Source organism: Pleuronectes platessa, chromosome 4 (genome assembly GCF_947347685.1).
Source record: "Pleuronectes platessa chromosome 4, fPlePla1.1, whole genome shotgun sequence".
NCBI classification, from domain to species: Eukaryota; Metazoa; Chordata; class Actinopteri; order Pleuronectiformes; family Pleuronectidae; genus Pleuronectes; species Pleuronectes platessa.
Genome location: NC_070629.1, coordinates 25,243,380 through 25,270,312, shown reverse-complemented (window position 1 = coordinate 25,270,312; position 26,933 = coordinate 25,243,380). Strand labels below are relative to the sequence as shown.

The 26,933-nt window shown below is 42.7% G+C and overlaps 3 protein-coding genes across 3 annotated transcripts; 1 reads left to right on the top strand and 2 right to left on the bottom strand.

Annotated features, from left to right (window-relative positions):
• Positions 1-857: 857 nt before the first annotated feature.
• gldc (glycine dehydrogenase (decarboxylating)) lies at positions 858-16,928 on the bottom strand. Its single transcript, XM_053420757.1, has 25 exons — positions 16,403-16,928; positions 16,176-16,254; positions 13,111-13,246; positions 12,669-12,833; positions 12,439-12,516; positions 12,181-12,328; positions 11,906-12,102; positions 11,697-11,793; positions 11,388-11,493; positions 11,008-11,147; positions 10,795-10,875; positions 10,590-10,687; positions 9,618-9,702; positions 9,498-9,539; positions 9,251-9,393; positions 8,192-8,267; positions 6,145-6,270; positions 5,714-5,863; positions 5,209-5,321; positions 4,723-4,864; positions 4,086-4,197; positions 3,887-3,982; positions 2,631-2,803; positions 2,425-2,505; positions 858-1,793 (listed from the first exon to the last, which is right to left on the bottom strand). The coding sequence occupies exons 1-25, from the start codon at positions 16,712-16,714 to the stop codon at positions 1,653-1,655; spliced, it is 3,117 nt and encodes a 1,038-aa protein (XP_053276732.1). The 5' UTR covers positions 16,715-16,928; the 3' UTR covers positions 858-1,652.
• Positions 16,929-20,935: 4,007 nt separating this feature from the next.
• Positions 20,936-23,014, top strand: mboat4 (membrane bound O-acyltransferase domain containing 4). The gene is made up of 3 exons (XM_053421088.1): positions 20,936-21,057; positions 21,515-21,739; positions 22,057-23,014. The coding sequence occupies exons 1-3, from the start codon at positions 20,936-20,938 to the stop codon at positions 23,012-23,014; spliced, it is 1,305 nt and encodes a 434-aa protein (XP_053277063.1).
• A 620-nt stretch (positions 23,015-23,634) lies between these two features.
• Positions 23,635-26,902, bottom strand: coq2 (coenzyme Q2 4-hydroxybenzoate polyprenyltransferase). Its single transcript, XM_053421087.1, is given in 9 exon segments — positions 23,635-24,039; positions 24,162-24,350; positions 24,637-24,770; positions 24,864-24,949; positions 25,192-25,313; positions 25,418-25,584; positions 25,890-26,212; positions 26,214-26,244; positions 26,881-26,902. Coding segments are annotated over 9 exon segments (1,230 nt in total). The 3' UTR covers positions 23,635-23,883.
• Between the last annotated feature and the right edge of the window lie 31 nt (positions 26,903-26,933).

Below are 26,933 nucleotides of genomic sequence, written 5' to 3'. Positions count from 1 at the left end.
TATCCTCAAATTAATTCTGAATGAATTGTTCAGGCATTTTTATTGTTCATTACGTTCATTAATTTAATAAATCGTCAGCAGAACAGGTCTGAGCTAAATATCTGTAAACTATTTTTAGGAAAAAGCTGAAGTATTGTAGTTTTGTTACTTTTCTTTTTAGCTGTGTGACTCCTGTAGATCAACAAGGCTGTAAACCACACGTGTGTCCATGCAGCAGGAAGCCATGACCTTTTAATGGAACTTTTTATAAATGTGCAGCTGAAAAAAAGTTTCAGGTTTCTCTGTTGGTTGATCTTTGAAAGATCAAACCAGTTGCTGACGTCGTACACACACGTTTTCTTAACTGACACACTTCAGTTTTAACGTTTAAATGTTTCTCCATCAGGTTAATAAAACGTTACTTTAAGAATTAAATCTCTGCACTAGTGGTTTAAAAAGTCTCTTCTGTGTGACTCTTCCTGTGTCCTCTGAAACTGATACCAGTACGAGGATGTGTGTATTTTAAGAATCTGTGGCATGTACATTAGTTCACTTATGTAACAATTCTTAAATTAGTTTGAGCTGGTTTCACGTGGTTAAACACACTTTGTGCTAAAGCTGAGGTAATTAACCTCCAGCGTCTTTTACATTTTTTAATTATCGTCTTATTACAACACTGGTTCCAGCTTCTTAGTGTAAATTTCAAAGTTTCAGATAAAAGCCTTTTAAATGTGAACTTTTAAAGAAACGTAGTTTATTTTTATTGCATTTCAGTATAAAGGTTAAGATGTGACGAAATTGAAAAATCTCTCCAGTCACCACTGGATGGCAGTGTTGCCTGTAATGAAAGATTCCACCTCCTCTCCACACACACAAATGTTTAATACAGATTTTTTTCATCTACAGACAACTTTTAGATTAGAAAATGATTGCTTTTAAAATTAACACTTCTATCTTCAATGCAGCGAGCAAATGTCACAACACAGATTAACACACGTTCATACTACAGATGCTTATTAACAAGGAAACTAACTGATATCAGGGTTTTGAAAAACAAATGGGGGGGAAACGTGAAGGCAGCTATTTTACACGGCAGATCCCAGGCACCAAGGGCGTTTGTTTTCCTTTTTTAAAGTTAACTTTACTCGGTGTTTCAGAGGTGTGTTACCCAGCCGCCTCAGAAGATGCACCTTTGGTCCATTAAAGTTCGAGAAGGGGGTAAACTCCATTACCCCAATAAAAGAGGGCGTAATCATACAAAGTCCAGTCCCAATATCCAGCTCACACATAGAAACCCATGTATAAAAAGTAGAATAAGAATCAGGGCTGTTACGGTTTGTAGTGGGAAAGTGCTTCGAGGGCTCGTTCAGACGTTTTGCTGCTGCTGGCTCGCTTTGATTTAACAATTCACACAGCGATAAAAATGAAAAACTAAGAAAATAGACTTGTTGTCCCATGAAGAGCCCGACAGTTTGGATCTATGTTCACCTAATTTGATCAAACATCTATATCGAGAATATTTGTATTAAACTCCATCTGAGATATGAGCCTCAGCTAGAGGACTTCACACTGTAGCGTTTTCAGCCCCGAACCCTCTCACATGTTCACAGATAATTCTAAGTCTGAGTTCTTGGAGCTCTGGCCGGACATTGGGACCGGACCGCAGGGAGCCTCTACGAGGACGCTCTGTTCTCCTCGTACGGGGACTCGTAGGACTCCATGGGGGGGCAGGTGCACACAAGGTTCTGGTCGCCGTAGATGTCGTCGATCCTGGAGATGCTCGGCCAGAATTTGGTCTCGGGCCTAATGAAAGGCTGTGAAAGTAGGAAAAGAGGGATAATGGTGAGAATAAAAGTAGTACAGGATTTAAAGTTATTTTTTTACTCAATCCAAGACTCTGCGCTGCATCCATCCCATATCTCTACTCTTCACTTTCCTGTCCCAAAGGCAAAATGCCTAATTCAGTATTTTTTTTAAACTAAGTACAATGAAGTCTTAAAGAGTTGGTGAGAAAGACAGTGTTAAAACTTGGCTTTAGTTAAAAATCAAGCTGCAGAATTACACACACTGATGTATTTCATTAAGATGAACTTCCCAAAGAAAACTGTCAAAATGTCAGAAAGACAAAGTTTCACAATGTTAAAATAATTCCTGGATCTGCCCCCTGATTCTGATCAGCACCAAAATGTACCTAGTTACTCCCTGACCCATAACACCCTTCCACTTAGTGTCATGACATTTTGTCAGGTAGTTCTTGTGTAATCTTGCTTACAAACAAACATCGGTGAAAACATAACCTCGTTGGTGGAGCTGTAGAAGCCAGGGGTCCATCATGATTGCAACTCTTACTTCTCACCACTAGAGGGCGATGGAGACCATGGAGTTCTAACCTAAAGCACCTGTCGTCACACAGGAAAGTTGCAGCAGAGCCACGAGGTCACTCACCATGGGGAAAGCTGCGAGCTCCCTGGAGTAAGGTCTCTCCCAGTTTGACGACGCGATGCAGGCCAGAGAGTGAGGGGCCATCTGCACACAAACACACACACACAAACACACACAGAGCTCAAGTAGGATCTGTCACAGCTTCACATCAGCCAGTGTAATTCTTCTTCCCACTTCAAACAAAGAGAGAAACCCTCCCAGTAACGTACCTTGAGGGGATTGATGCGCGAGTCCATCCGTCCCTCCTCGATCTCTGCGATCTCCTGTCGGATACCGAGCAGGGCGTCGCAGTACCGGTCGATCTCGGCCTTGTCCTCGGACTCCGTGGGCTCGATCATGAGTGTTCCAACCACCGGCCATGACATGGTGGGTGCATGGAAACCTGGAAAACATTCAAAAAGAGGGTAAAAAAAACGTTTATATTTGAAAAAAAGGCTGAGAGTGACAAAATCCTGTGCATCTAGAACATCGAAAGAAGCACCGACAGCTGCAGAAGATCACAAACAACAATCTCAGAAAAACAGAGGTTGGTCTGTGAAACCTACAAGGACTCACACTCCGATGAGGCCATAACAAAGTCACCATTGATGCTGCTCGGGAATCGGACGTATAGAAAGATGTGGAAAAGCAACCTGGTTCTTAAAGGTTGAACCAACTCTGAACCAGCACCAGGTTTACCTTGGCTGAAAAGGGTAAAACCAAGAAGGAACAAATATAGGGCAAAAGTAGAAGTGTTGTTTTTGTGTGATGATGAAATGAGAAGTAGGAGTGAGGAGGACCAGAAACACAGAGCGGACTCAGAGAGATGACAAAGGAGAAGTGTTTTTTGCTTAATAAGGGATTTCATAAACCGACCGAGCCCTAAATCTTTCCAGATTCAGCAAAGTTTCTGTCCCGTCAACTAATCGTCACGTCGTGCTTCGTCTGCCTGAATCATCCGATGACAGGAAAGTGGTGAAGCAACCGATAAGGATTTCATGTACGATTCCCATTTAGGGAAAGTAACAGCAGTAATGGTAGCAGTATAGAAACCAGCGCTTTTGGACCATTGAAACCATTTCTCATTAAATTACACTTCAACAAACATCTGACAAACTCGTCACTGAGACAGATGACTCTTTGTTATTTAGAATCCAAAATGGATGAGGATAAAATGATCAGAATAGATATGAGATACAGATTAATATGATTTAACCATTTCTGGCCTTAATAACTACAACATTTAGTCAAGTGGTTTTATTAGTTTTCTTATAAACAGGCCAGAGAGGATGCCAGTGAAAACGTAGCAGTGAGAAACTTGAGGAAGAAGATGGTTTGCAGTTTGACGAATCTCCTTCCGCTTAGCCTCAATTTTTTTTTAGGGCTAAATAAAGACAGGATAATCTTCATCACGTCAATGTGCCGGCTGAGCAGCACTGCAGCACCAACACAACACTAGAGGAAGAATGCGTTTGACTCAGCTTACCGTAATCCTGCAGCCTCTTGGCCAAATCCACGGCCTCGATATTTGCCGTCTTCTTGAACGGCCTCACATCCAGGATGAACTCGTGGGCTACGAAACCTGACGGACAAAAGGACAAGGAGGGGAGGGTATTTCAAATGTGACCTACGCTGATTAAAGTCTTTTTGAATTGATTTGCAGTTGAGAAGCCACAGCAGTTTACCTTTCCTGCCTCTGTAGAGGATCTTGTAGTGACCTTCCAGCCTCTTGGCCATGTAGTTGGCGTTGAGGATGGCCACTTCTGTAGCGTGACGCAGTCCCTTAGATCCCATCATCTGAACACACAGGGGGGGGGGGGTGACAATCCCTTCTGACACTGACATGAGCATCAGACTAAACTTAATATATCATGATTCTAATTGATGTAAAGTTTCAGATTCACGGTGACAAAACGTCTCTTTAAGCCGAACACTAACATCTGATTATTTATTAGAGATGAAACATTCAATCGTGTACCTTTTCTAACATTATTCACTTGAAATGCACAAATGAATCCTTATTTGGATAAAGACTCAATAAGAACCGTTCTGTTCAAGAACCGAACACGTCATCATTTTATCTAGGTCAAGAACATAAAAATAAAAATAAATCTTATTACAGGAAACAGTTTTTTTGCCAATTTAGTCAATAAGACACAGATCCTTTCTTTCACTTCCCTAAACTCATCTGCATTCACTTCCTTCCAGCTGATGAGGAAACCCTGACAACACACATTAGCTCCTGTACCTCACAATAACACACAAACCACACGCAGGAGGCAGGATTCCAACACAACTGGGGGTTCTACCCTCTGAGCTGACCTTGATGTAGGCCCAGGAGATGGGCAGGATGGCACTGGAGCCCCAGGGGGCGGCGCTGATGGTGCCCAGCGAGCTGCTGGCGTTGCCTGACTGCATGTCCACCACCGGGTGGCTCGGCAGGAAGGGGGCGAGGTGAGACTTCCTGATGGGGGGGGGAGATAATTGCATGAGGACATGTTGAGGTTCAAAGTAGATAAATAGAAAATAGATATGTTCTATCAAGATTAAACCCAATCCCACCACTCAACTGGTTTGAATCTAGTGTGAATCTGGTCATAAACAAAAGGAATATTTATATATCTGAAGCTTTAATGGTCAGCGTTGCTTCTTTGGTCAAGAACGTTAAATGTTACAGACAAAAAAAAGTTATAGCCAAGTGGGATGCTGGATGTTTCTACCTGCTTAAACAGTATAAACATGCAAGAGACACCTGATCTTAAATATCACACACACACACAAACCAAACAGTTGAATATTCGGACTCACACTCCAATCGGCCCCATGCCGGGTCCTCCTCCGCCGTGAGGGATGCAGAAGGTTTTGTGGAGGTTGAGATGAGACACGTCTGAGCCGTAATCTCCAGGACGACACAAACCCACCTGGAAGTGAAGGAAGAAATTAAAATAATGAATATGTATTTTTGAGCTCTATAGCTTTCATTGATAGGACAGAATGTAAGCATGACAGAGGAGAGACATACAGTGAAGGGACGATCTACATGTCCTTTTTATGCATTTTTTTTTCGGCTTCATTACTTTGTTTGTGCTTTTGTTATTCAATGTACAATTTCCATATCTTAAAGTTGTTAAGCCTATAGTCATTATCGTTATTAGCTTTGTAATCAAGTAATTTTCCACAGAGTTATCCATTAATCCATGAATCTATTTATTGTATCAGCTCTATAAACCTTTACCCCGTTAGCCTCCCGTTATCACAAGTCCTATTTAACTTTCAGAGATCCGAGCTGTTACTTTGCAGTTTGTTCTCTCACCTGGGCGTTCATGTTGGCACCGTCCAGGTACACCTGGCCCCCGTTCTCATGAATAAGATCACACACGTCCCGGATCTGCTCCTCAAACACGCCAAAGGTGGAGGGGTAGGTGATCATCATGGCCGCCAGACTCGCCTTGTGTTTATCGACCTGGGAAGAGAAATAAATATATTAGGAACAAGAACCCTCAGAACCTTAGGGGTGAAAGTCGCAGATTAAAATCCACTATTAATTCAGGGGGTTCACATCCAGATAAAGAAACCTCCCCCTTGTCTCCCTACCCTGATACCTTCAATGTCTCCACTGTCAACTCTACAACGAAGGCAGAACTCCCCAAAAACCTTTCTTGAATAACAAAATGTGGCATTTAACAAAGTTGAAAAAGTCAAAAGGTTGAAAGGTCAAGTGATGATCTTGTGTAGAACTCTCACCAGAGCCTTGAGATGTGCCATGTCAGTGTTGCCGTCCTTGTCCACCTCCACCACCTGAACCTTCATTCCAGCCATCTGAGCACTCGCAGGGTTGGTGCCGTGAGCCGACTTGGGTATCAGACAGACCTGGAGGGAGAGAGACAACAGAGGGTGAACAGAAATCAAATATCTGGATAAACCCAAAGAGAAAACACAAAATAAACTATTGTATTTTAAAACATGGTACAGTCGGGATATGGCTGCAGAATAAACGATGATTTAAAATAAAGCCAAAGGATTTTGTGGGGACTCGGTGCAGATCACAGACAAAAAAAAAAGTGCATTTAAATAGAATTAATTTCTTTATGCGTTTAAATCTTAATGCTGCCTTATATATTTTATTCTAAATTTAAAAACGGGTGGTTTGGCCTCTAATAACTAAATATACCGTTATACAGTGGAATTCATTATTAATTCATTATTAATAGAAAAAAAATTGGGTTTTCAGAGCCTAGTGTGTGTGAGTAACTTTGGGAATTTTGATTCAGCCACTGGCTCTAAAGTGTAACCAGACCACAGGCTACTAATTGATTTTATCCCTTATTAGGGTGGCATATCTGACATTTTGGGTCCAAGCGTCCCAGTTGTGAGACTGTGGGTAGGGTAACCTTGACCAATAACTGACTGGGAAAACATTGCCTGTCACACCATGACTTGCAGCTGTCTTAAAACCTCCTAATATGGCATCTTGGAATCAGGCGACCTATGGTGGCACCGGAGCCTTTTCAGCCCCTTTGTTTGCACAAACGGTTGCGAGTTTGGACCTTGACTTGATTTCAAGGGAGCAGTGCACTATCTAAGACGGCCCTTACGAGGGCAGCTATTAAAAACAAGGGCCGATTAACAGCACAGACCAAAAACCTGAGTCAGCCCGCCTTTAATCTGAGTGAGTGTCTTATCTCGTCCTGCAGCTAAACAGCGTATCTGAGACCTGTTCATCTGTGATGACCTGTTGTAACCTGGGAACAATAAACCCAACTGTGAGGAGCACAGGCTGATAAGAGCACGAGTCAGCAGGTCACAATCCACACAGTGTTGTACTCTACTTTTGATTGATCAGCATCTGTCAGTAGACATTATGTCAGCACAATCAGAGCTGATAAAGTTCTGAGACCACTTTTTCTATTTACTCTCTATAGATAAAACTTATTTTCTTCTTTAGTAAAATATATTAAAATGAAGGCTTTGACATAATCTAATTGAATTAAATGATTTGCATCTTGCAGAGAGCTGGATGAGGGGACCGATACCACTTGTGTGCATAAAACATGAAGCTGAAGCCGGAGGAAAGTTAGCTTAGCATATCTCAGCATTGGTTAGGCTACCCTGGCTCTCTCCAGTGAGTTGGCACATTTTCTGCTTGTAGCTTCACATTTAATTGTTGGACAGAGATGTTGGCTTATTCATCCATTTGTGGCCGTTTCCCCAAATGTCAAACGATTCCTGTAAATCAGTTTCCCTCCCACTTCCTGAGGTTAAGCAAACATGATTTTATTCGTGACATTCCTTTGGGTTATTTGCACATAGAACAGATCCTTTGGCGACTGAAATCTTTTCTATCAAACACAGAATTAGATCAAAGACGTGTATTTAAAATCGTATTAACGACAACATAACACAAAAGCTGCTTTCAGACATGCACTGAAGTCTGAGTAAGAACATTTCTGAGCCCAGGTGAGAACACAGCAGGAAGTGATGATGTTTCTAACATGCAACTTTAAACTGGAAGAATAAAGATATCTCTGGATTTACAAAAAAAAAAGTGCCATACATGTTGAAGACGCAGAACAAAGATGTGATCTTTGAAAAACTCCTAAGGCTTCAATGGGCTGTTAACAAAAACATGTGGCTTCCAAAGCAGAATATATGTTCTATGCTCTATGCAGAGGGACGGCTGCGTTCTTTCACATTTTCTAAATGCCATGTCTGAAAACAGCTTAATTCACAACGTTTGTCGATCGTGACTTTCGTCCAATTACGACTCTTATCTCAGCCGCAGCACACTTACACTTCTCGAGCTCTCCCCCTTTGAGTTCAGGTAGGCTTTTATGGCGGCCAGGCCAGCGTATTCTCCCTGAGCACCACTGGAAGGCAAGGCAAACACACCATGGTCACACACACGCACACACACATCCTTACCTCAGCACAGTACAAAGATCAGTCTGCAGACATTACCAAAAGAGGAGAGGGAGATGTGATGAGAAGCAAGCTGCATGATAACTCTGTGGGCCTGGTGTACTATTCATAAACCCACTGCCTCTGATAAGTGGTGATAAGCAGCAGATGCAGGTGTGTGCCGTGTCAGCTGAAACCTGAAATAAGCTTTTATGCATATTTTAAAACTGACCTGGAGTGCAACACAATCTGTTCAGTTAAATTCAGACTGTAAAATCGTGTTTTATCACATTAATGAGATGATCACATATTCAGCCAATGGTGACAAGGTCTTGCATCAGTGAAATCACACATACGACAGGTTAGAAAGGCCACAAAAGTGAATTATCTACAGACGTAATCTATTTAACAGACAATCTAATGAACTTCTCTCTGAAAACTTTCAGCAAAAAGAAACTATTTGTTTCTTGGAACATTGAAGCTGAGGCTAAAAAGGTAATTCCATTAGTTTTGCAGTTATTTTAATCGTAAATTGGACAAATCTAACTTTTGACCTGCTGGTGGCGCTATGTGGAAACCAAAGCAGTCAGAAGAGGTTTCTACAGTTCATTTAAAATGTCACTGCAATTCATGGTCTCAATGAGTAGAGCAGCATTTAGGTGCCGGTCTGATTTCAACACAAGTATGTGGTGGAACAAATTTAAATTGGTTTGCGCTTATTATTGAGATTTAGCAGTACATATTTTAGTTTCTGGGTCATGTCACATCACTTATATGATATGTTAGACTGGTCATGTCTCAGGAAGCCTCTTTCTTAGAGGCTGAAAACTTTCCACGTGTCCCATGTCCACATAAGGAATGAAACAAGTCTATAGTGATACTAGATTTCTTCTTGTTGGGTGTGGGTGGAACCATCTTCTCCGTAAAGACCTCTGAAGGTCAGAGCTCTTACCTGTTTGGCTGGAAGGAGATCTTATCGTAGCCCGTCACCTCACAGAGGTCCTTCTCCAGCTGCTTGAAAAGTTTCTGGTAGCCCTCGGCCTGATCCAGAGGCACAAACGGGTGGATGTTGGCAAACTCCCTCCAGGTGATGGGCTGAGGAAGAAGAGGAGGAGGAGGAGGACAGCAGTGTAGGTGAGGAGGAAAATCCAATTTGTTCTACAGCTGTAACAAATCATCACATGTACAGAATGACTCACCATGAGTTCTGATGAACTATTCAACTTCATGGTGCAGGAGCCCTGAAGACACAAAAAACAACATTTTAGCACCGGTGTTTGCACATCTGGATGTGTGGTTTAGCCTCAGGTAACACTGACCAGTGGTATCATGCTGTGCACCAAGGAGATGTCTTTGTTCTCCAGACGCTTCATGTATCGCACAATGTTGGTCTCAGAGTGATAACTGCAAACAAAGATTAACCAGGAAGATTTAACAACAGGCATTTTATTCTCTTATGCCAAATATGTGTACTGCACATATTCAATTTTTTATAGAAAACAGTAGTGTGCAAAAGTTTAAGGCATTTTATATATTTAGATTCTTATCCATGATGCAATATTAATCAGGGAAGTGTCTGTTGAGTCAAAACATTTATATCCAGCATCACGGTGACCTCAGACATGCAGCCAGAGGAGCACACGTCTAGTCTCCACAAACCCTGAGCTCAACAACATGTGGTTGATAATAAAATGGTTTTAAATCTCACTTGATATTTAATACCTACAACTTTAGCACAGTATCGTCTGTCACAATGATTATGTAAGAGAGTAACCTGAGGACTTAAGACATTAGGAGTCCTGATAGTGGACGGACTTTATGGCAGTAATAAGATAAAGAGACGCCCCATTCTGCTGTCAGAGGTTTTCAGAAGTTGCCGAGAAGGCAGCTGCTGAAAATAATTATTTATTTAAATGTACGGAAAACAACAACAATTCTACCAGGAACAGCAAATCTTTGTATAGATAAATTAAACCAGATCTTGAAAGATCACAATGGGGCAACGGGGGTTAATTAAAGATTTTGGAATGATATTTAAACTTATTTCTTAAATTATTGTACTTTAAATGCTTTAGGCAGAAATCCACCTGTTGTTTTTGCAACATACAAACTAGATTTAACACCAGCAGCAAACAGAGACGGGCCTCAAATCCAACTACTAGCACTGCATGTAACATTATGCAATAAAGTTCTGATATTTATGACTCAACGGGTCATTAAGACAACATGTCTGAGCAGCGTTATCATCGGTGTAGTGGAACACTTTGTGCCTTAGTGTGGAAATCACTAACCTGTTAAAAACCTGGTGTGAGAGGTACTTGCTCGTCCTCTTGAAAGGACTTCCTGTGATGCCCTTCACCCGCTCTCCCATCTTCTCGGCTATCAGCTCCTGGAAATTTAGCATTTTCAAATTAAAGCCAGCGGCAACCCCGATAAACATTACTGCCATCACTTCACTGTCAGTTGAGAGTGATCATTAAGTGTGGATGAACGTACAGCTGACGATTCACAGCCGAAGACCCAGAGCAAGTCGTCCAAGTCCCTCTCGGTCACCGTCTCGTCCAGAGAGACGCCCAACTGCCGAGAGCACAGCAGAGATCAGAACGTTTTAAATCTTACACTGACAAACTCATTTTAGTCATTTTGTTATAAGGTAGTGGGATTGTGCAGGGGTTTCTGTTGCTCTGCAGCTTGAACACAAGGACTCACCACTCCCTCAGTGTAGACTCGCAGGTTTATCTGCCGCTGCGCCGCTCGCTCCAAGATGTCTTTGGCCGCCACGCTGCAGTTGATCTTCAGGGTGTCGAAGAACGTGTCGCTGTGTAGCCGGTGTCCTGCTCTCTTCAGACCTGAAACAGTGAGTGTGTTATTCTTTCGATAGATAAATAATAATAATGAAATCTATGGAGGGTGCAATTGGATAAGAAAGTCTTTATCCATGTGTCATATTCAGACATTGAAATAATAGCATCCCTCACCAGAGTAATAGCCCAATACTTTAAATATTCAACCAATCAACTCCCAGAAAACATCCCTGCTACTGAATTAATTTAAGTTTAATTTAAAGCAAAGAAAAGAAAACAACTAACCTTCAGCGAGGATCAGTGCAGCATTGTGTGTCCGCTCAGCGATGTGTTTGAGGCCCTGAGGACCGTGGTACAGACCAAACATGGCAGCCATGTTGGCCAGCAGAGCCTGGGAGGATGAACAGGGATTTAATCAGATGCTTAAAAAAAAATATTCATCAAAATACAAAGAAACAATACATTTTGTACCACAATTGATTCTTAAATGTAAAAACGCACGTTCTCCTATAATGGTTCAAATGATTTCACTTCCTTCTTCACTTTGTTTTTATATAAATAAAAAATGATTAACCTTTAAAAGCCTGGTCATACCTGTGCAGTGCAGATGTTGCTGGTGGCTTTGTCTCTGCGGATGTGCTGCTCTCTGGTCTGCAGAGCAAGCCGGTACACTTCCTTACCAGCTGCATCCCTGAAACGTAATAATGATATATATGAAATAAAACCGTTCAATATGCAGACTTTTGAATTGCATTGTTTGAGGCCCTGTTTTTGTTTTTTTTGACATGAATGTAAAGTCTCACCTGGTGACGCCAACCATTCTGCCGGGCATCATCCGGACCAGGTTTTCTCTAACAGCGAAGAAGGCAGCGTGCGGACCGCCATAGCAGAGAGGAACTCCAAACCTCTGGGAGCTGCCCAGGGCGATATCCACTCCAAACTCTCCAGGAGGACGCAGTACGCAGAGAGCCAGAAGATCTGTGGCACAGCAGGCCAGGGCCTGGGCGAGGGAGGATATATGAAATCAAGCACGGTGCTATATTAAGTCATAAGAATATCTGCAGGAACTCTCTCCTACCCCTCCTTTGTGTGCACGGTCCACGAGGGCAGTGAAGTCTTCCACCCTGCCGTCGGTGTCTGGATACTGGAAGAGCACGCCGCTCACATCCTTTCCACTGAAGTCCATCTCATGAGGCAGCTTCAGAACTGTTTTTACCCCAATGTAGCTGCAACAGAACAGTCAAAGCTTGAGGGTTCTTTGCTTAAGAAAAAAAATTGGCAGGAATGTGTAGTAGTAGCTTTTTGTTTTTCATTTCATCTGGTGTGAAGTACATACTTGGCTCTGGTCTGCACCACAGCGATAGTCTGAGGATGGCACCGTGGGTCAATGTAGAAAGTCCTTCTCTTGTTCTGTCTGTGAGGAGTAACCACAAATAGTCAGAGGGACTGAAGCTTCTCTTTCTGCTGCAAGTGTTGAGCATCTTTAAACAATCAGATTGGAATCTACAGCCCCTGATCTGAGCTTGTTCTCCACATCACTACTTGTGTCAGTCATCTTGTGAATACCTGTGGCAGAGCTGCATGGCCTCAGCAGCAGCGGTTCCCTCGTCCAGCAGGGAGGCGTTGGCGACGGGCATGCCTGTGATGTCACAGATCATGGTCTGGTAGTTGAGGAGGGACTCCAGGCGACCCTGAGCCACCTCGGGCTGGTAAGGTGTGTACTGAGTTACCCTGGGAACAAGACGCACACTATGAGTCTAAACAGAGCCAGTGTGGAAACTAGGACATGGAGCGGACAGTGTGCAGGGATTGCTGATTGGCATTTTGGTGAAAGAAAATCTTGTCTGGCAGAAAGCAGGAGAGCTTTGGGTCATCAGACCTCACATGACTAGTGACTTCAAGTCACACAGTTTCCTATTAAGGGCAAGTTACTGTGCACCAGCTAAAGTTGTGCATTCAATTAGCAGCCAAAAAGATAAATAAGCTTAAATCGCTGTTGATTTCTCACCAGCCTGCATTCTCCAGGAGATTTCTCTGGATGGGCGGAGGCACGGAGCAGTTGTAGTAGCCCATGCCGATGTAGGACCTGTACACTTTGTTCATGGATGCAATCTTCTGCAAATGGTCCAGCATCTCATTCTCACCTGTAACACATTTGAGGCACAACGGTGTAAGTTTTGCGGAATATTCACTCATGAAATCAAGAACGTGGCCAATCTCACCTACAGGATTATAATCTGGGATTAAATTCACATTTCTGTGCAACACTGAACAAGGACAATGTATTAATTATGTCAAACAAGATATGTTGAAAGACCTGAATGACAAAGACTTGTAAAGCATCCAGTATCTCAGTTGAAACATTGGCTGTATGACAGCACTAAGAAGATCAGTGTGGCATGCAACCAGTTAGAGGAGACACGTGGTCCCAGTAGAGATCAGGCTGATGTAATTAATCATTTAGCATCTATTTGGATCATTGACGAATTGTTTGAGTCGGAGTGAATTTCCAAGGAAGTCTAGTCTCTCTTATAAGAGAAATCTCTGTATTTCTTTGCCAAACAATATATTAAGTTGAATATTTATATAAAACAAAACATTTGATGACAGAGTATTGAGCTAAAACTGATACTGACCATGTCAATAAATGGAGAACATAAAAGGACATTTGATATTGACATAGTTGGTGTCCTAAATACAACACAGCAGCCCCCCCCACACACACACACACGACTGAGAATACACTGTAAACATTCATCTGTATGAATAATAAACACCTCATAGTTAAAGAAGATGAGACGTGGGACACATTTCTGTCCATGTCACTTGCAAACGCCTCTTCCCATATGGTTTATTCCCCAGTGGCTAGTGGTTTAGCCTCATTCCACACTGCTGGGAGGGAGCTCTGCCAGTGCTCCACCAGCCACTGAGATTCCACCGGCCTTCCTGGCTGCCTAGCAACCCCAAGGAATGGACAATACCGCCAGTCTGAACCGAGAGCCCCGACTGGTCCCGTTTTTTTGGGGAGAAGAAAGACACCTCCAGTCCTCGGTGGGGTGAGAGACCGCAGCCAGTCGACAAGCAGATATCTACAGCCTCTTCAAAAAGGGCTAAACGCTGCACACTCAACTGAACCAGACGAATAAAAATGATAGCGATGGAGGGTTACCAGCAGGTTTTAGTGTGACCCATTAGTGTGTCTTTTTTGTGTGTCTGTGTTGCGAGTTTGTGTCTGTGGGGAGGACTGCTTTCCCATGGTCCCTCAGCTCTACAGGGCAACACACAAAAAAAAAAAGCCTGATTCAGAGCCATCCAGGGGGCCTATTGTTGGAGAGAGAATCCCTCGCCCGCTTTGCAAACTGAAGCCCTCCAAAGCTGAACAAGCAGAAAAGTAGCACGGCCTCCAGTTTGTTCCTTCAGCATGGCTTGATGCATTATGAGAGCGGCCAGAGTCAGAGGAGGGGCCGACACAGGGCGGATCACAGCGCCTGGAGGTGACGTATGAAAACAGCCACAGGCACCTGAGGATGAATTGATTTCTAGATGTACGAGAGAGTCTCAGCTCGGATGAATCAGCAGCTTTCGACAGTGGTGTAAGATAACAGCATTTAGTGCTGAAATATCCTTTAAAGTGAAGTTAATGAGCAACTATTTGATGACTGACTTATCACTTAGGTTCATTTCCCCCCTGGTTTCAGCTCCTCGCTGGCAATTCAGTTTTGTCCTTTTGGTCAAACTAGACAAGACATTTGTAATCACCGTTTGGGAATTTAGGGATATAAAACCCTTTCATTGCTTTTGTGCACAAATAATAACCTAATAGAAAAATATTCTGCAGTTTAAATGATGATGAAAACAAAGATAAGTGCCATTTCGTTTTCTTCTCTGTTGTGTTGTCGTCATGAATCGTTATAAAGGATTTATATTAGAGATTTGGAGACTGTTACGTCATGTGCTTCATACCAAGAGGCACTTCAACTACATAATAAACAGCTGGATTGCTGTGACTGTGATAATATGTGATGATATCCGCTGATACCAGAGGGGATGCTCTTATCATTCAGATGTTGATGTCAAACCGTATCCTGCTGCACACTTTGAATTTTGCACATACACACGATCAAAACAACATCTCCCCCTGCTCTAAAAAAAATTACCATAAGCTTCACCCGGAGCAAAAAGAAGAATATTTGCATTTCAAAAACACTCATTATCTATGTAGACAGGTTCCGGAAGGATTAGAGCTGACAGGGAGGCAGCGGATTTAAAAATGAGGATTATATCAACTATTAAAGCCATTTAGTGCATCTACTGCCTTCCTCTCTGCCATGGTGTGCTGGAATAAACCTGTTCTGGTAAATCTGACCCACTGCTCCGTCTCCAGCATGTAAAGGTTGCTGTGAATTTCATTGTTTTTGTAGGAAATGAGCCAGAATAAAGTGGCAGAAAGGGTGCATCTGCTGAACGGTACATGCAGTGTGATGCATATGAAGCAACTCACACACACACACACACACAGACACACACATGCAGGCAGGCAGATCCGATGCAAAACGCACCAGTCACCTTATTAGGAAGCCCCTCGGCTGTGATGTAATGTGAACGCTGTAACCAGATTGAACTGGACTTGGGACCGGAGCTAAGGGCTGAACTTTACACTCCAGTTGCCATCCTATGAGCATCGGCTTCCCAGCAGGAGATTGGTGCCGCTCGCCGAGTTTCGCAAAAACAACTCCAAATATGTTCAGAGGAAGACTGAACCCGGGGAGCGCGCACCACGGCGCACAATAGAGGTGCAGCCTACATTCCAGCCTCTCTCTCGCCTGTTTTTTAACGTGGGTGGCTGCGGGCTGGGGGGATAGCTGCACAACACTGGGAGAAATTATTTCCTTACGTGCGTTTTCATGAGATTTGTCGTTTTTAACAACAACAAAAAAAAAAATCGAGGTTTGGCACAATAGCGCGTCGAGGCGGGCCATGCGCTGGTGTGCCAGGCGGAGGCAAGATATGTAACACGGACGCGGTTTTGTATCAAGAACCGGTGAATATATACAAAATTAAAAAAAAACTTACAAAGTGGATCATCCATTTTCATACTCCGCTGCATGCGGATGGACGTCGGGACCGTGTCCCCGATCAACTGGTCGATCGACTGCAAAACAAAACAAAAGCAGGATGAATAAAAAGCGCACAAACAAAGGCTGTGGATGTGATGGGAGAGAAAGTGGTTCCCAGCGGAGATGTGTTTGCTCATCAGGGGAGAAAAATCAAATAAATAAATCGAATAAATGAAATCTTACCTCGAGTCCAAGAGCATCCAGCATTTCTCTCTTCTCCCTCTCACCTGGGCCGATGTGTTTCTCGGCGAAGTCGTCATGTCTGGGCAGGATCCTCTCGATCTGTCTGGAGGAGGCGGCTGCGGAGGTTCTCACACCCCGGACTCCGGCTCCTGCTCCTCCTGCTCCTCTCGCTCCTGCTGCTGAGGACGCGCCACAGTTTCGGATGCTGCTCTGAAGTTTCCCCGCCACGCGGCTCCTGACGCTCAGATGCCTGCACGGTGCGCAGGGATTCTTGGCCAAGAAGATCCCCCAGGACCTGGCGCAGCTCTGCATCTCTAAATCACTCTGAGAGACAAGTGTGCAGGGAACGGGTTCAGCCTTTTGCTCTCTGCTCCTCTTCCTCTTCTTATCTAACTCTTCTGATTCTTCTTCTTCGTGTTCGTCTTCCTCCCCTCGCTCGGCAGAGTTTCCCCCCACTGAGGCTGATGCGATCCCCTCTGCCAACTCCTTTAAACTGCAGAGTTTATACAACTGCACAGTTGCACAGGGGCGGACCAATCGGGGCGAGGGACGCGACGTGACGCGGTGACGAGCCCCGGTCAAACAGCTGCTGAACTTTCTCACGTGCACGCCGTCCAGTGGCCAGGAGCAGATACAAACACAGGTTACTCAAGCGCCCCCCCACCCCACAGACACACACACCACACACACACACACACACACACACACACACACACAGACCACCGACTCACTGATGGTGTGTGAGGCTCAAAGTGACACATGAGAAGGTGCATTGTGACATTAATTCAGCAATGACAATAAATCCGGCCTGGACTCTGACTCCAGTCCATACGGGTCACATCTTCACGCAATCCACGAGACAGCTAATTGTGTGTGTTACTCTCATGTGTAACCTGGTTATATGTGTGTGCACGTTCCTCTGAGTCCACGTGTATCCACATGACAGAGTGAACTAGAGTTTAACCGGCCAACTGATACGACAAAAAAAAAAGATTCATTCTTAATTTAAAAAGTTTGTTTTTTGTGTTTATCTTCTATTTCAATGTGTGATCATGTGTGCGTTTTATTTTTAGAGCTGTTTTTATCCGCTTTCTTTCTCTTAATCCTGTAAAGTGACTTTGAGCATGCGTCAAAACCTCTGGAGAAATAAAATGCATCATTATTATTATTATCATTATCATTATTACATCTATTTGATGTTCTTGTAGCAGATGCTTGACGCTACCACAACACAATACAACATGTGGTAAAGGGAAGTCAAGTTTCCTGTGGTTTCTCTTTCTCTCTCGCTGATGGAGGGTTAGAGTAAATCACATGACCGCTTTCTGGAAACAACAGCTCAGTACTCCCACTGCACATCAAACAAGGGGGATTATTATTATCATTAATGAGGGGGTGTTGCTGGAACACAAGCCTGTTTTCTCCTACGTATCCTGCTTGTTTATATCTTTGCTGGTCTGGTTAACGTTTTCCTGTCCAACCAAAACAAACCTCAGGCCAGCGGGAATACTCCCAGTGCTCGTGAATGAATGCCCACCACTGTCTTTTATGGATTTATCACATGGATCAAACTGTGACATACAGAGAGTAGAGAAATTAAAGGGTAAAAGCATTATACTTTGCATTGTCTCTGGAGCCCTGAAGTTGCTCGGGGCCTCATTCTTTTAAATTATACTCGCTCATTTTGTATTTTGATGCTTATTGTGAAGTGAGCTTTTCCAAAATATCAAGATCGGGTGACTGCAAAAGTCCGGGCACATAATTCTTATCATTTTGCATACTTATTAAACCCCCCATGTCTCATTTTTCTCCTGTGATATCTCATCCTATTTCACAGCGGCATCAGTAGCGCTGACAACATCCGCATTATGATTCCATGGGCCTCCAGGCACAGCTGTGAAAGAGCCCTCCTACCTTCTCTCTTCTGTGGGGGAGCAACACCCCCCTGACTGAAGCAGACACAGGATGTAAACAAACAACGCAGCCATGTGTCCGCTGAAGATTCCTCTGTGGTTGTTCTGCATCTATTTACGATTCTTCTGTGTCTTTCACCAACAATCAATGTGTTGTCACAGTCACTTCAGACGGTGGCTCTGACCCCGGACCCCCACCAACACCCTTGTGTGACAGTAAGGCCTCAATAAGGACACTCAAACACTGCTTTGTTCAAAAACACACCAGCTATGTCAGAGAGACGTATGACCAGACATAAAATAAAAAGGCTTCTATTGCTGCCCAGGTTTGTCTTTTGCTTACATACGTCCGTATTTGCTTCTACTAAACTAATTTTGGAAAAGTCGTTCATGGCGCACATATTCAAAAGCTCCAGACAAGGGCTCTGCCAAGGGAGCCAGGGCCAAGTCCTAAAGGCCACAGCAGACACTATCAATAGTGGGATGAGTCAGCACAAGCCTCCACTCAGTGAAAAGAACATTTCTTTCTTCAGAGCTAGAGAGAAACCAACCTCAGCTGCCAGAACCACCTTCTCTGGCCAGCCGGCAGCAGCATGAGACTGCTGTGACCTTACCGCTGACCTGGGGAGGAAGTTCCCCGAATGTGATGCCGCAACAACACTGAGGCCAGACAGGATGCCTGTCCTGGAAGTTTGCAAGCAGATCAATTTCCAGAACTCAAGTACCGGTCAGCTTGTGACTGAGAATCAGGTTTAAACCGGTTGAGAGGAGATGCAGTGGGTTTGCAGGCCAGTCCCTCCTTGGGACCCACAGGGCCGGAGCAGGTGCCACGAGGCAAAGGGCATTCGAGATGACCACTGACGAAGCACAAGTGGCTCCAAGATAGCTGTGGATCCAGGGACGGGAGCCATGTGGCAGTGCTATGGGTCACATTGAACTCCGGAATGCCTTGTCTCTGATTGGCCCAGAGAGAGGCTTGTCTTGAGAGGATGTGCAGGGGAGAAGTAAAAAACAAATCCAGATGTGCAAAGATTGTTGCGTCATAACAAATAGAACTGAAGATGTAGTCACTGACAAAGTATGTGTTCGATCTGTCATTACGGGAAACTGAGTGGAGATTGATAGGAAAAACTAAATTTGAAAAGAGTTTACCATACTTTGTAAGAGAAGTTGAAACAAATAATCTCTGTTGGGGAATATAAAGAAATATCAGCGTTGATTAGAGCAAAAACAGGAACTGAGATTAAAATATTCTGTTTTTACAAAAATTCTGAGAGAAACAGAAATCAATAAATATCCTAACTCCTGTAACTGATGATATTAAACCTAAACCTTAACACCCAAAGCTATATCTTAATCATACTGCTGTGATGGTTTTATAAAAAGTAAGCTTTAAACACACCATTCTAACCCTGTATGGTTTGTACTATTAATATGTAGAATTAATACCCAGTTATGCAAACTGACATCAGCTCTGATATTTATTGCCTCGGTGTTTGTCATTTAGAGCCTGTGAGCCGCCTGTACCCATGATCATGACTCATAGTTTGCAACAACAGAATAAAGCAGCAGTTATTGTGCTGTCAGCCATTCCTCTGTCGAGGAGTTTGTCCCGTCTGTAACTTGAGACGTGATTTGCATTTGTTGCTTCGCAGCAGCAGTTTAAACATGAGTCGGTCGTGATGCAATCGGGTCAGGAGCACAACATGTTTATCCCCTGATCTCTTGGTATATATATATATATAGTATATATTCTATAAGTAAATACAAAATATTTTTTGAATTGTGACGTGATGACTTTTTTTTCATTTTCTAATTATTAATACTAGAAATTACACTTTTTTTTTACTAAAGGTTATTTTCTGTGTTTGTACTTTTGGTGCCACTTAGCTGGAGCTCATTACCTAAGAGGTCGGCCTGCTCAACTTTGACATATAATTCAAATGAGGGCAGCTCAAAATATCCTGCTGCACCCCACAGACATAAAACAGTCTGCAGTCAAATTAGGTGAAACCTTATTCTCCTATTGATGCTTACTTTATTTTTACAAGTAATTTGGCCATTTTTTTTTATCTTTCACAGTGCATCTTATTTTTAGAGGCTGGGAATTATCTTAAATGTAAAATGCTTAGGTCAAATAACAAGCTGTCTAATAAATGCGGTGCAGTAGAAAATATGTTCCCCTAAAATGCTGTTACAGCATTAAGTAGATGTCAAAAGTACTTGAGTAGAAGATTCATATTCAACACATTCTGTAAATCCTCCATAACACTGGATCTAAAATGTTTAATATGTGAGACGGACTAACACACATGCAGACGTCATCTAGAAAGAGCATGAGAATCAGACTTGTTTTAGTTGCCACAGTTTTTGAAATATGAATTCACAAAAAGCTTCCTCGTACTGATAACGTTAAACAAAAGGGAATAACCATTATCAGGGTTGTGTGATGATGGCAAACAAACCATTAACTTGAATGCAACACAGAGATGGAATGGAAAACACAGTCGTCCAGGTAAATCAAGTATTTCACCTCTTTAATAGGACGATCAGCACCGAACGCCTTCATTCAGTTTGTTCTTTAGTCTGTGATATTCAACTTGTTTGCATATTCTCCGATATGGGTCCAATCAGCCGGCTGATGGTACAACATCAGTTTTTACTGCACCAATGTTTTTCACTGCCTTTCGCATTTCTGTTTAATTTTTTTGCTAAACGTGGATATCTTTCCTTGAGGTACAGGTAGGTGATCACAAATACAATTATTTATTTAAATTATTTATAAATTATTCATTTAAATTGTATATTATATCAAAACTACATTTTTAAAGGTAATAATTCAGTGTAAGATGAAGAATTTTATTCTACTATAGATCACACATTTCGATCAACACATTGTGTGATACATATTTGGATAACATTTTTTTAAAAGGTTCAATAAGTTTGATTTGTGAATGAGTCTTTGTATAATTATGTCGAATGGAACACAAGGCAATAGCAGAACCACAGTATTTTCAGAGGGGATAAAGGGCTGCCAACAGTTTTTACATTTCCTGATATTGATTTGGGTGAGATGTCTGTTCTTTTTTAAATGTGCTCTTCAAATATATCTACATTTCTCAGGACCATACTGATTTATATGATTGATGAAGCAGCATCTCTAATCGTGACCCACCTTCTGTTGTCTTTGTGTCTTCAGGTACGTCTTTGTGACAGTTGGAGGATGTATCCTGGCGGTCGGCACGATGGGGATCTACAGTGTTCTTCTGTTCGCCTCCACCTTTGTCTTTATTCTGCTCATTGGTCATGTGGATCCCAGCAGCATCCACATCTGGGCGTTCGGTATCCAGATGTTCTGGCAGACCTTCTGGCACCTGCTTATACAGTATCGTGAATATTACCTGCATGAGCCTGTCAGCGTGAGGTATTTATCTACTGATAAATAAAAATAATAAAAGTGTTGGTCTGGATAATTATAAATGCATTTAAAAGACAAAGTCGGTTCTGTATACATTTATTTAATTGTCAATGAATCTCGTGAAAAAAAGACAACGACACAACAAATAAACAAATATCACAAATTATTTTACCATTGGGGGATATTCTCCTTCACCACAATTACCACTAACACACAAGTTTCCATTAGCTCAATCATTATGACTCATGTGATCAATAAGCTCCAGAACAAACATAAAGGTCACAAGTCTTTAAAATGTATTTAATCACCTCTTGTGATTCCAGGTTGTTTTTGGCGGTGTCCTCTTTGATGCTGCTCACTCAGAGAATCACCTCGGTGTCCATGGACCTTCAGGAGAAACAACTTATGTCCCCATATAACGCATCAACCAAAAAGACGAGTTGTGTCCTTCCTCTCCCTCTCGTCAGCTACCTCCTCAGTGTCACCACGCTGCTGGGCGGCCCGCTGGGCTCCTACAGACACTTTGTGTGCCACATGGAGGGAGTCGGCCTCGGCCCCTCACCCAGTCCACTGGGTGAGGTATTCCTGAAGTTGATGCAGGTGCTATTGCTGGAGCTGGTAAGGTTTTGTCTTGTCCACTTTCTAAAACAAAACATCTATGATCCCAGTAGCTCTGCTTCTATTCATGGCGTCCTATGGGTTTGGGCCCTCGCACTGGTTTTGAGGCTCCGGTATTACTCTCACTGGAAGATCAGTGAATGCCTCAATAATGCAGCTGGGTTTGGAAATTGCCAAAATTCATCCGGAGAGTCCCAGGACTGGAGCGGTTTATCCGATGGTGATTTCTGGACCACCGAGGCGTCGAGCCGCATGTCAGAGTTCGCACGTCGATGGAACGCCACAACGGCTTCGTGGCTGCGAAGAACGATTTATATGAGAAGCAAACATTTCCCTTTGTTCGTGACTTTCGGTTTTTCTATGTGGTGGCATGGTTTGCACTTGGGTCAATTTGTGGGGTTCTTGACTTGGGCGTCAGCGGTGCAAGCAGACTACTATATACACAGGTACTTACACCCAAAGCTTTCCTCAACATGGAGGAGGATGCTGTATGTGTGTCTAAGCTGGATAAACACACAAATGATCATCACATGTGTGGTTATTGCTGTAGAATTAAGAAATATGTCCGGCCTGAGGCTTTTGTTAGCTTCATTTGTGGGTCTGTTTCCTCTTTGTAACATGATTCTACTTGTCATCTTATCAAAATGCAACACAGTTACATAGACTATTAAAGCAACCATGTTAAAAAAAATACATATGTACACATTTGTGCTACAACAGCTCTACTACAATATGAAAAGCTTGTTTGTCCATTAAAATCCATGAATAGATTATTATGTTACTCTCAATCTGGGGATTCAGTAGTTGTCCAACAGTTGTATTGTTGCATCTCTGCTCTTTGTTGTTGTTTGTGCTGTTGGTACTTTGAACTTAGTTTGTTCTTGTTCATTTTCTGTTTTCTCTTGTCCTGTTGCGCTATCTTCCCTGGGGATAAGTTGCAACATAACAATGATATATATAAATCCCTAATTGAAGTAGACTTTTCAACTTTAAACCTGCATAAAGTGATGTTTTATATTGTCACTGAAATAATTAGCCAGAGCAGCAAAGAGTAGTAAACATGAGAAGGGCCCTCGGCCCTGCAGATGTGTGCCGCTCTCTGCCTCGATCACCATGTGGTTCGGATAAGGGTTCGGTTCTGCAGCCTGCACGCTCAGCAGATTGTTGGGGTGACAGAATTCTTTCCACAGCCTCATAAAAACAAACTGAGACAGTTGTTAAACCAGAGACTTGCAGAACATTTGTAAGGTGAATCATACTGCTCCCTGGTGGTCAAAAATGAATGCAGGTTTAAGGCGTTTATTTGCATTTATGTGAACAACAACTGCTCATCCATAGTTATATTAGTGATAAAGGTCAACAACAATAAACTTTATTTTATGAGTAAGATATTTATTGTGTGATTTAAGCTTAAAGAACCTCTTTTAATCATTTATGGAGCTTTGTAAAAATATAAAAAGACACTGCAATGATTAAGTACTGTATGTGATGTACTGTAAATTAAATTAAATATACTGTGCATTGATTGTCACTTATCTGAGCGTATCTTCATTTTGCAGCAAAGTCTCTCTTCTTTCTTTCCATAGATTTCCAACAACAATCCCTAAAAACAACAACAGTCCGAGGTTTCTGTTTGAGACGAATTTCTTCCAGCAGTCCTCTGGTTTGTTGATGTGCAGTGTGTAAATCTAAAGGAGAGAATAGTAAACATGGGATGTTAAGTCAGGACCATAAAAAAGAAAAAAATGTCATGTTTATATTTCCACAAAACTAATAATAGATATGTGCTGCACAACACCAAGTTCCTCACCTGGTGTGTTAGGTGGACGGCCACTGCAGACAGTACAGCATAGTAAGGGAGAGTCTGTTCAGCATTGACACCAGCTACAACCAGTCCTGACATCATGGCCACCGTGAAGCCGCTCAGCCAAGGTTTGGTTTGCTCCTGGAACCTCAGCGTAGTAGATTTGACTCCTACCTTGATGTCGTCTTCCTTATCCTGGTTATTGAATATAGAACAGATGGAGCTCAGTCTCAATCCATATGATTCTTCTTTGAGAGTGACTGTCAGAACAGCAAAAAAACAGGAAACCATAATTCCCCAGATAAATTCTCCCTCATAAATAATAGAAAACAACATTTTAACAAGGTCAGATCAAATCAGTGACTCAATGGTTTAAAAGTGAACGAGGTATTTCTTCACTAAATGTGAGCTGCTAACAGACTTAATGTCAAATAAGTTTATATTTAGCACAAATAAGAACTACAGAGATCCTCAGCTTCACCTGATGTGCATATATGGTGTCGTAGATCAGTGTCCACATCAGTCCTGAGAAATACAGCGGGAGACACACGGACCAATCACAGGAGCCTTGAACCGCAGACCAGCCGAGCAGAGCCCCCCAGTTAATGGTGAGGCCTGAAACAGAAGGACAAGAAGGAGGAGGTGTTGACTTAAGAAGCAAGAAACTGTCGAATAATCTTGCAGCGTATAGAACAGGACAACAATTACCTAACACAAACTGTGGCCAGTAGGTGATCCTCTTCATCAGTGGGTAGGAGACAACAAGAGACAACGAGGCAGCGCCCAGAGCGATGCTGTGAGGAGCATTATGAAAGTTTTGAATCAAACAGTGTCAAACCTTTTACTTAAGTAACAGCGCAGCAACAACTAACTCTTTATAATCTAACATAAATCTATAAATGTTAACTGACATATTGATTACGAGACGGCACAAACACTGTCTCTGTCTGACTGACACAATCTTTTTATATTGCAAATAAACTCAAATTAAAGCTCAATAGATTATTTCCAATAACACACTGACTGTTTCTGTTACCTGTAGTTGTTGAGACACAACAGAACTCCGAGTGCAAGAGAGAGCTGCCCTCCCAAGAAGACCAGTGCCTGCATTCGAGAAATTTCCCCCGAGGCGATGGGTCGAGTGGCTGTCCTTGACACCTGCACAAAAAAATATCAATAACCATAACAATAATAATAATAACAACTACTTCATTTATGGAGCACCTTTCACAACACAATCATTATACGTCAGTGTTTTAAACCTTTGTGTCAAAGTCTTTATCCCACATGTCGTTGATGGTGCAGCCGGCTCCTCTCATTAGCAGAGCGCCTGCACCAAACAGAGTGAGCATGCCCAGATGTGGGAGGCATCCAGGGTCAGACGCCAGAGCAATGCTCCACGTGCACGGGAGGTACAGCAGCCAGGTTCCTACAATACAAACAGAGAAACACACCGAGGTGATTTAAACTTCAGAAAACATTCCTGCTGTGACTCTAAAATATACAGCGTGAAAACAAAACAAAATATGTGCAGGGTGAGAATATGTGCAGTGAATGGATTGCACATGAACCATTGTATTGCCGACAGAATCAATGTAGCACAGTTATACCATAGTTAAAGTGCAGCTGATAAATAGACAATATTCACGGCATAGTTTTCAAACACACCCTCATTTCACAGCCTAGGCAGCAGTGATTTCAGCTGAAACCTTCATTAACCCTGAATGTACAAACCAATGGGTTTGTCGAGCCTCATCAGCCGCAGGTATGGCTGGACAGGAGCTGGAGCTGAATTCACAATGGCAGCAGGTGACAGGCTGAAGGATCTCCTCCCATGGAGCTGAGCTTCATGCAGTCTGACCGATGGACGGATCGCACCCTGGCTGTAAAGCCCTCTTCCGGACACGCTGGAGTGTGAGTGGAGTCCATGTCTGGTCCTGGTTGTCGCCTCCTCGTGAAGGAAGCGGTCTGACAGAGGGAACAGACAGGGGGAGCAGGCTCCGTGGTGAATCCTCTTCAGGAAGCTCACAGTCAGCTTGGCTTGCAGCATGGTGACTACCTGAGGTCACACTGACATTACCCCGCAGCCCTGAACACACACAGACACACACACCCACGTCACAACACACAATGGTGGCTTTGTTTTATGATTTGCTTGAACATGAATTCTTTTGTGTTTCACTGAATCCGCCGCATAAAGACTGAGGTGTTCGTGTGTCAGAGGAGAGTTGTGTGTTCGTGTGTCAGAGGAGAGTTGTGTGTGTGTGTGTGTGTGTGTGTGTGTGTGTGTGTGTTAAACAAGTATGATCGTTGTTTGTGCGGTTACACACGAGCGGTTATAGAACGCGTATGCTCATATCATAACCATGTACTTCACACTGAAGGTGAAATGAACTCTTCAAGACACATGAGACAGAAACAAAAGTTAAATGAAATAAACTTACACTGATCTTTACAGAAGATACAATATGTTTACCCCCTCTTTCTTATTCTATTTGAGTTTAATGGTGTTTTAAATCACTATAATTAGGGTTTTTCCGAGGCGACGGTCTACTGCTGTGATTTCCTGTTATGGTACGCCCGCTTTTGTTCCGGGCGAATCAACAATCGAACCCGGAACCAATGACAGCATAGAGGGTGTTTTAAATCAGTATGTAAAAAACAGTGTCTCTTCATTTCAACTGATAAATATTGATTATTATTAATTTCTTGTTGTTCTACTTGCTCAGTATTTCCTCCACAGACATCTTGCCCCACTTGGTAACATGCACGCTTTTG

Coding starts and splice junctions, on each gene's coding strand:
- gldc (XM_053420757.1), bottom strand. CDS start 16,714: ATGCAGAGCTGCGCCAGGTCCTGGGGGATCTTCTTGGCCAAGAATCCC. Junction 12,103..12,180: donor ACCGTGCACACAAAGGAGGG/GTAGGAGAGAGT, acceptor TCCCTCGCCCAG/GCCCTGGCCTGCTGTGCCAC. Junction 11,794..11,905: donor AGAATGGTTGGCGTCACCAG/GTGAGACTTTAC, acceptor ATTACGTTTCAG/GGATGCAGCTGGTAAGGAAG.
- mboat4 (XM_053421088.1), top strand. CDS start 20,936: ATGGGTCCAATCAGCCGGCTGATGGTACAACATCAGTTTTTACTGCAC. Junction 21,058..21,514: donor TATCTTTCCTTGAGGTACAG/GTAGGTGATCAC, acceptor TTGTGTCTTCAG/GTACGTCTTTGTGACAGTTG. Junction 21,740..22,056: donor CATGAGCCTGTCAGCGTGAG/GTATTTATCTAC, acceptor TTGTGATTCCAG/GTTGTTTTTGGCGGTGTCCT.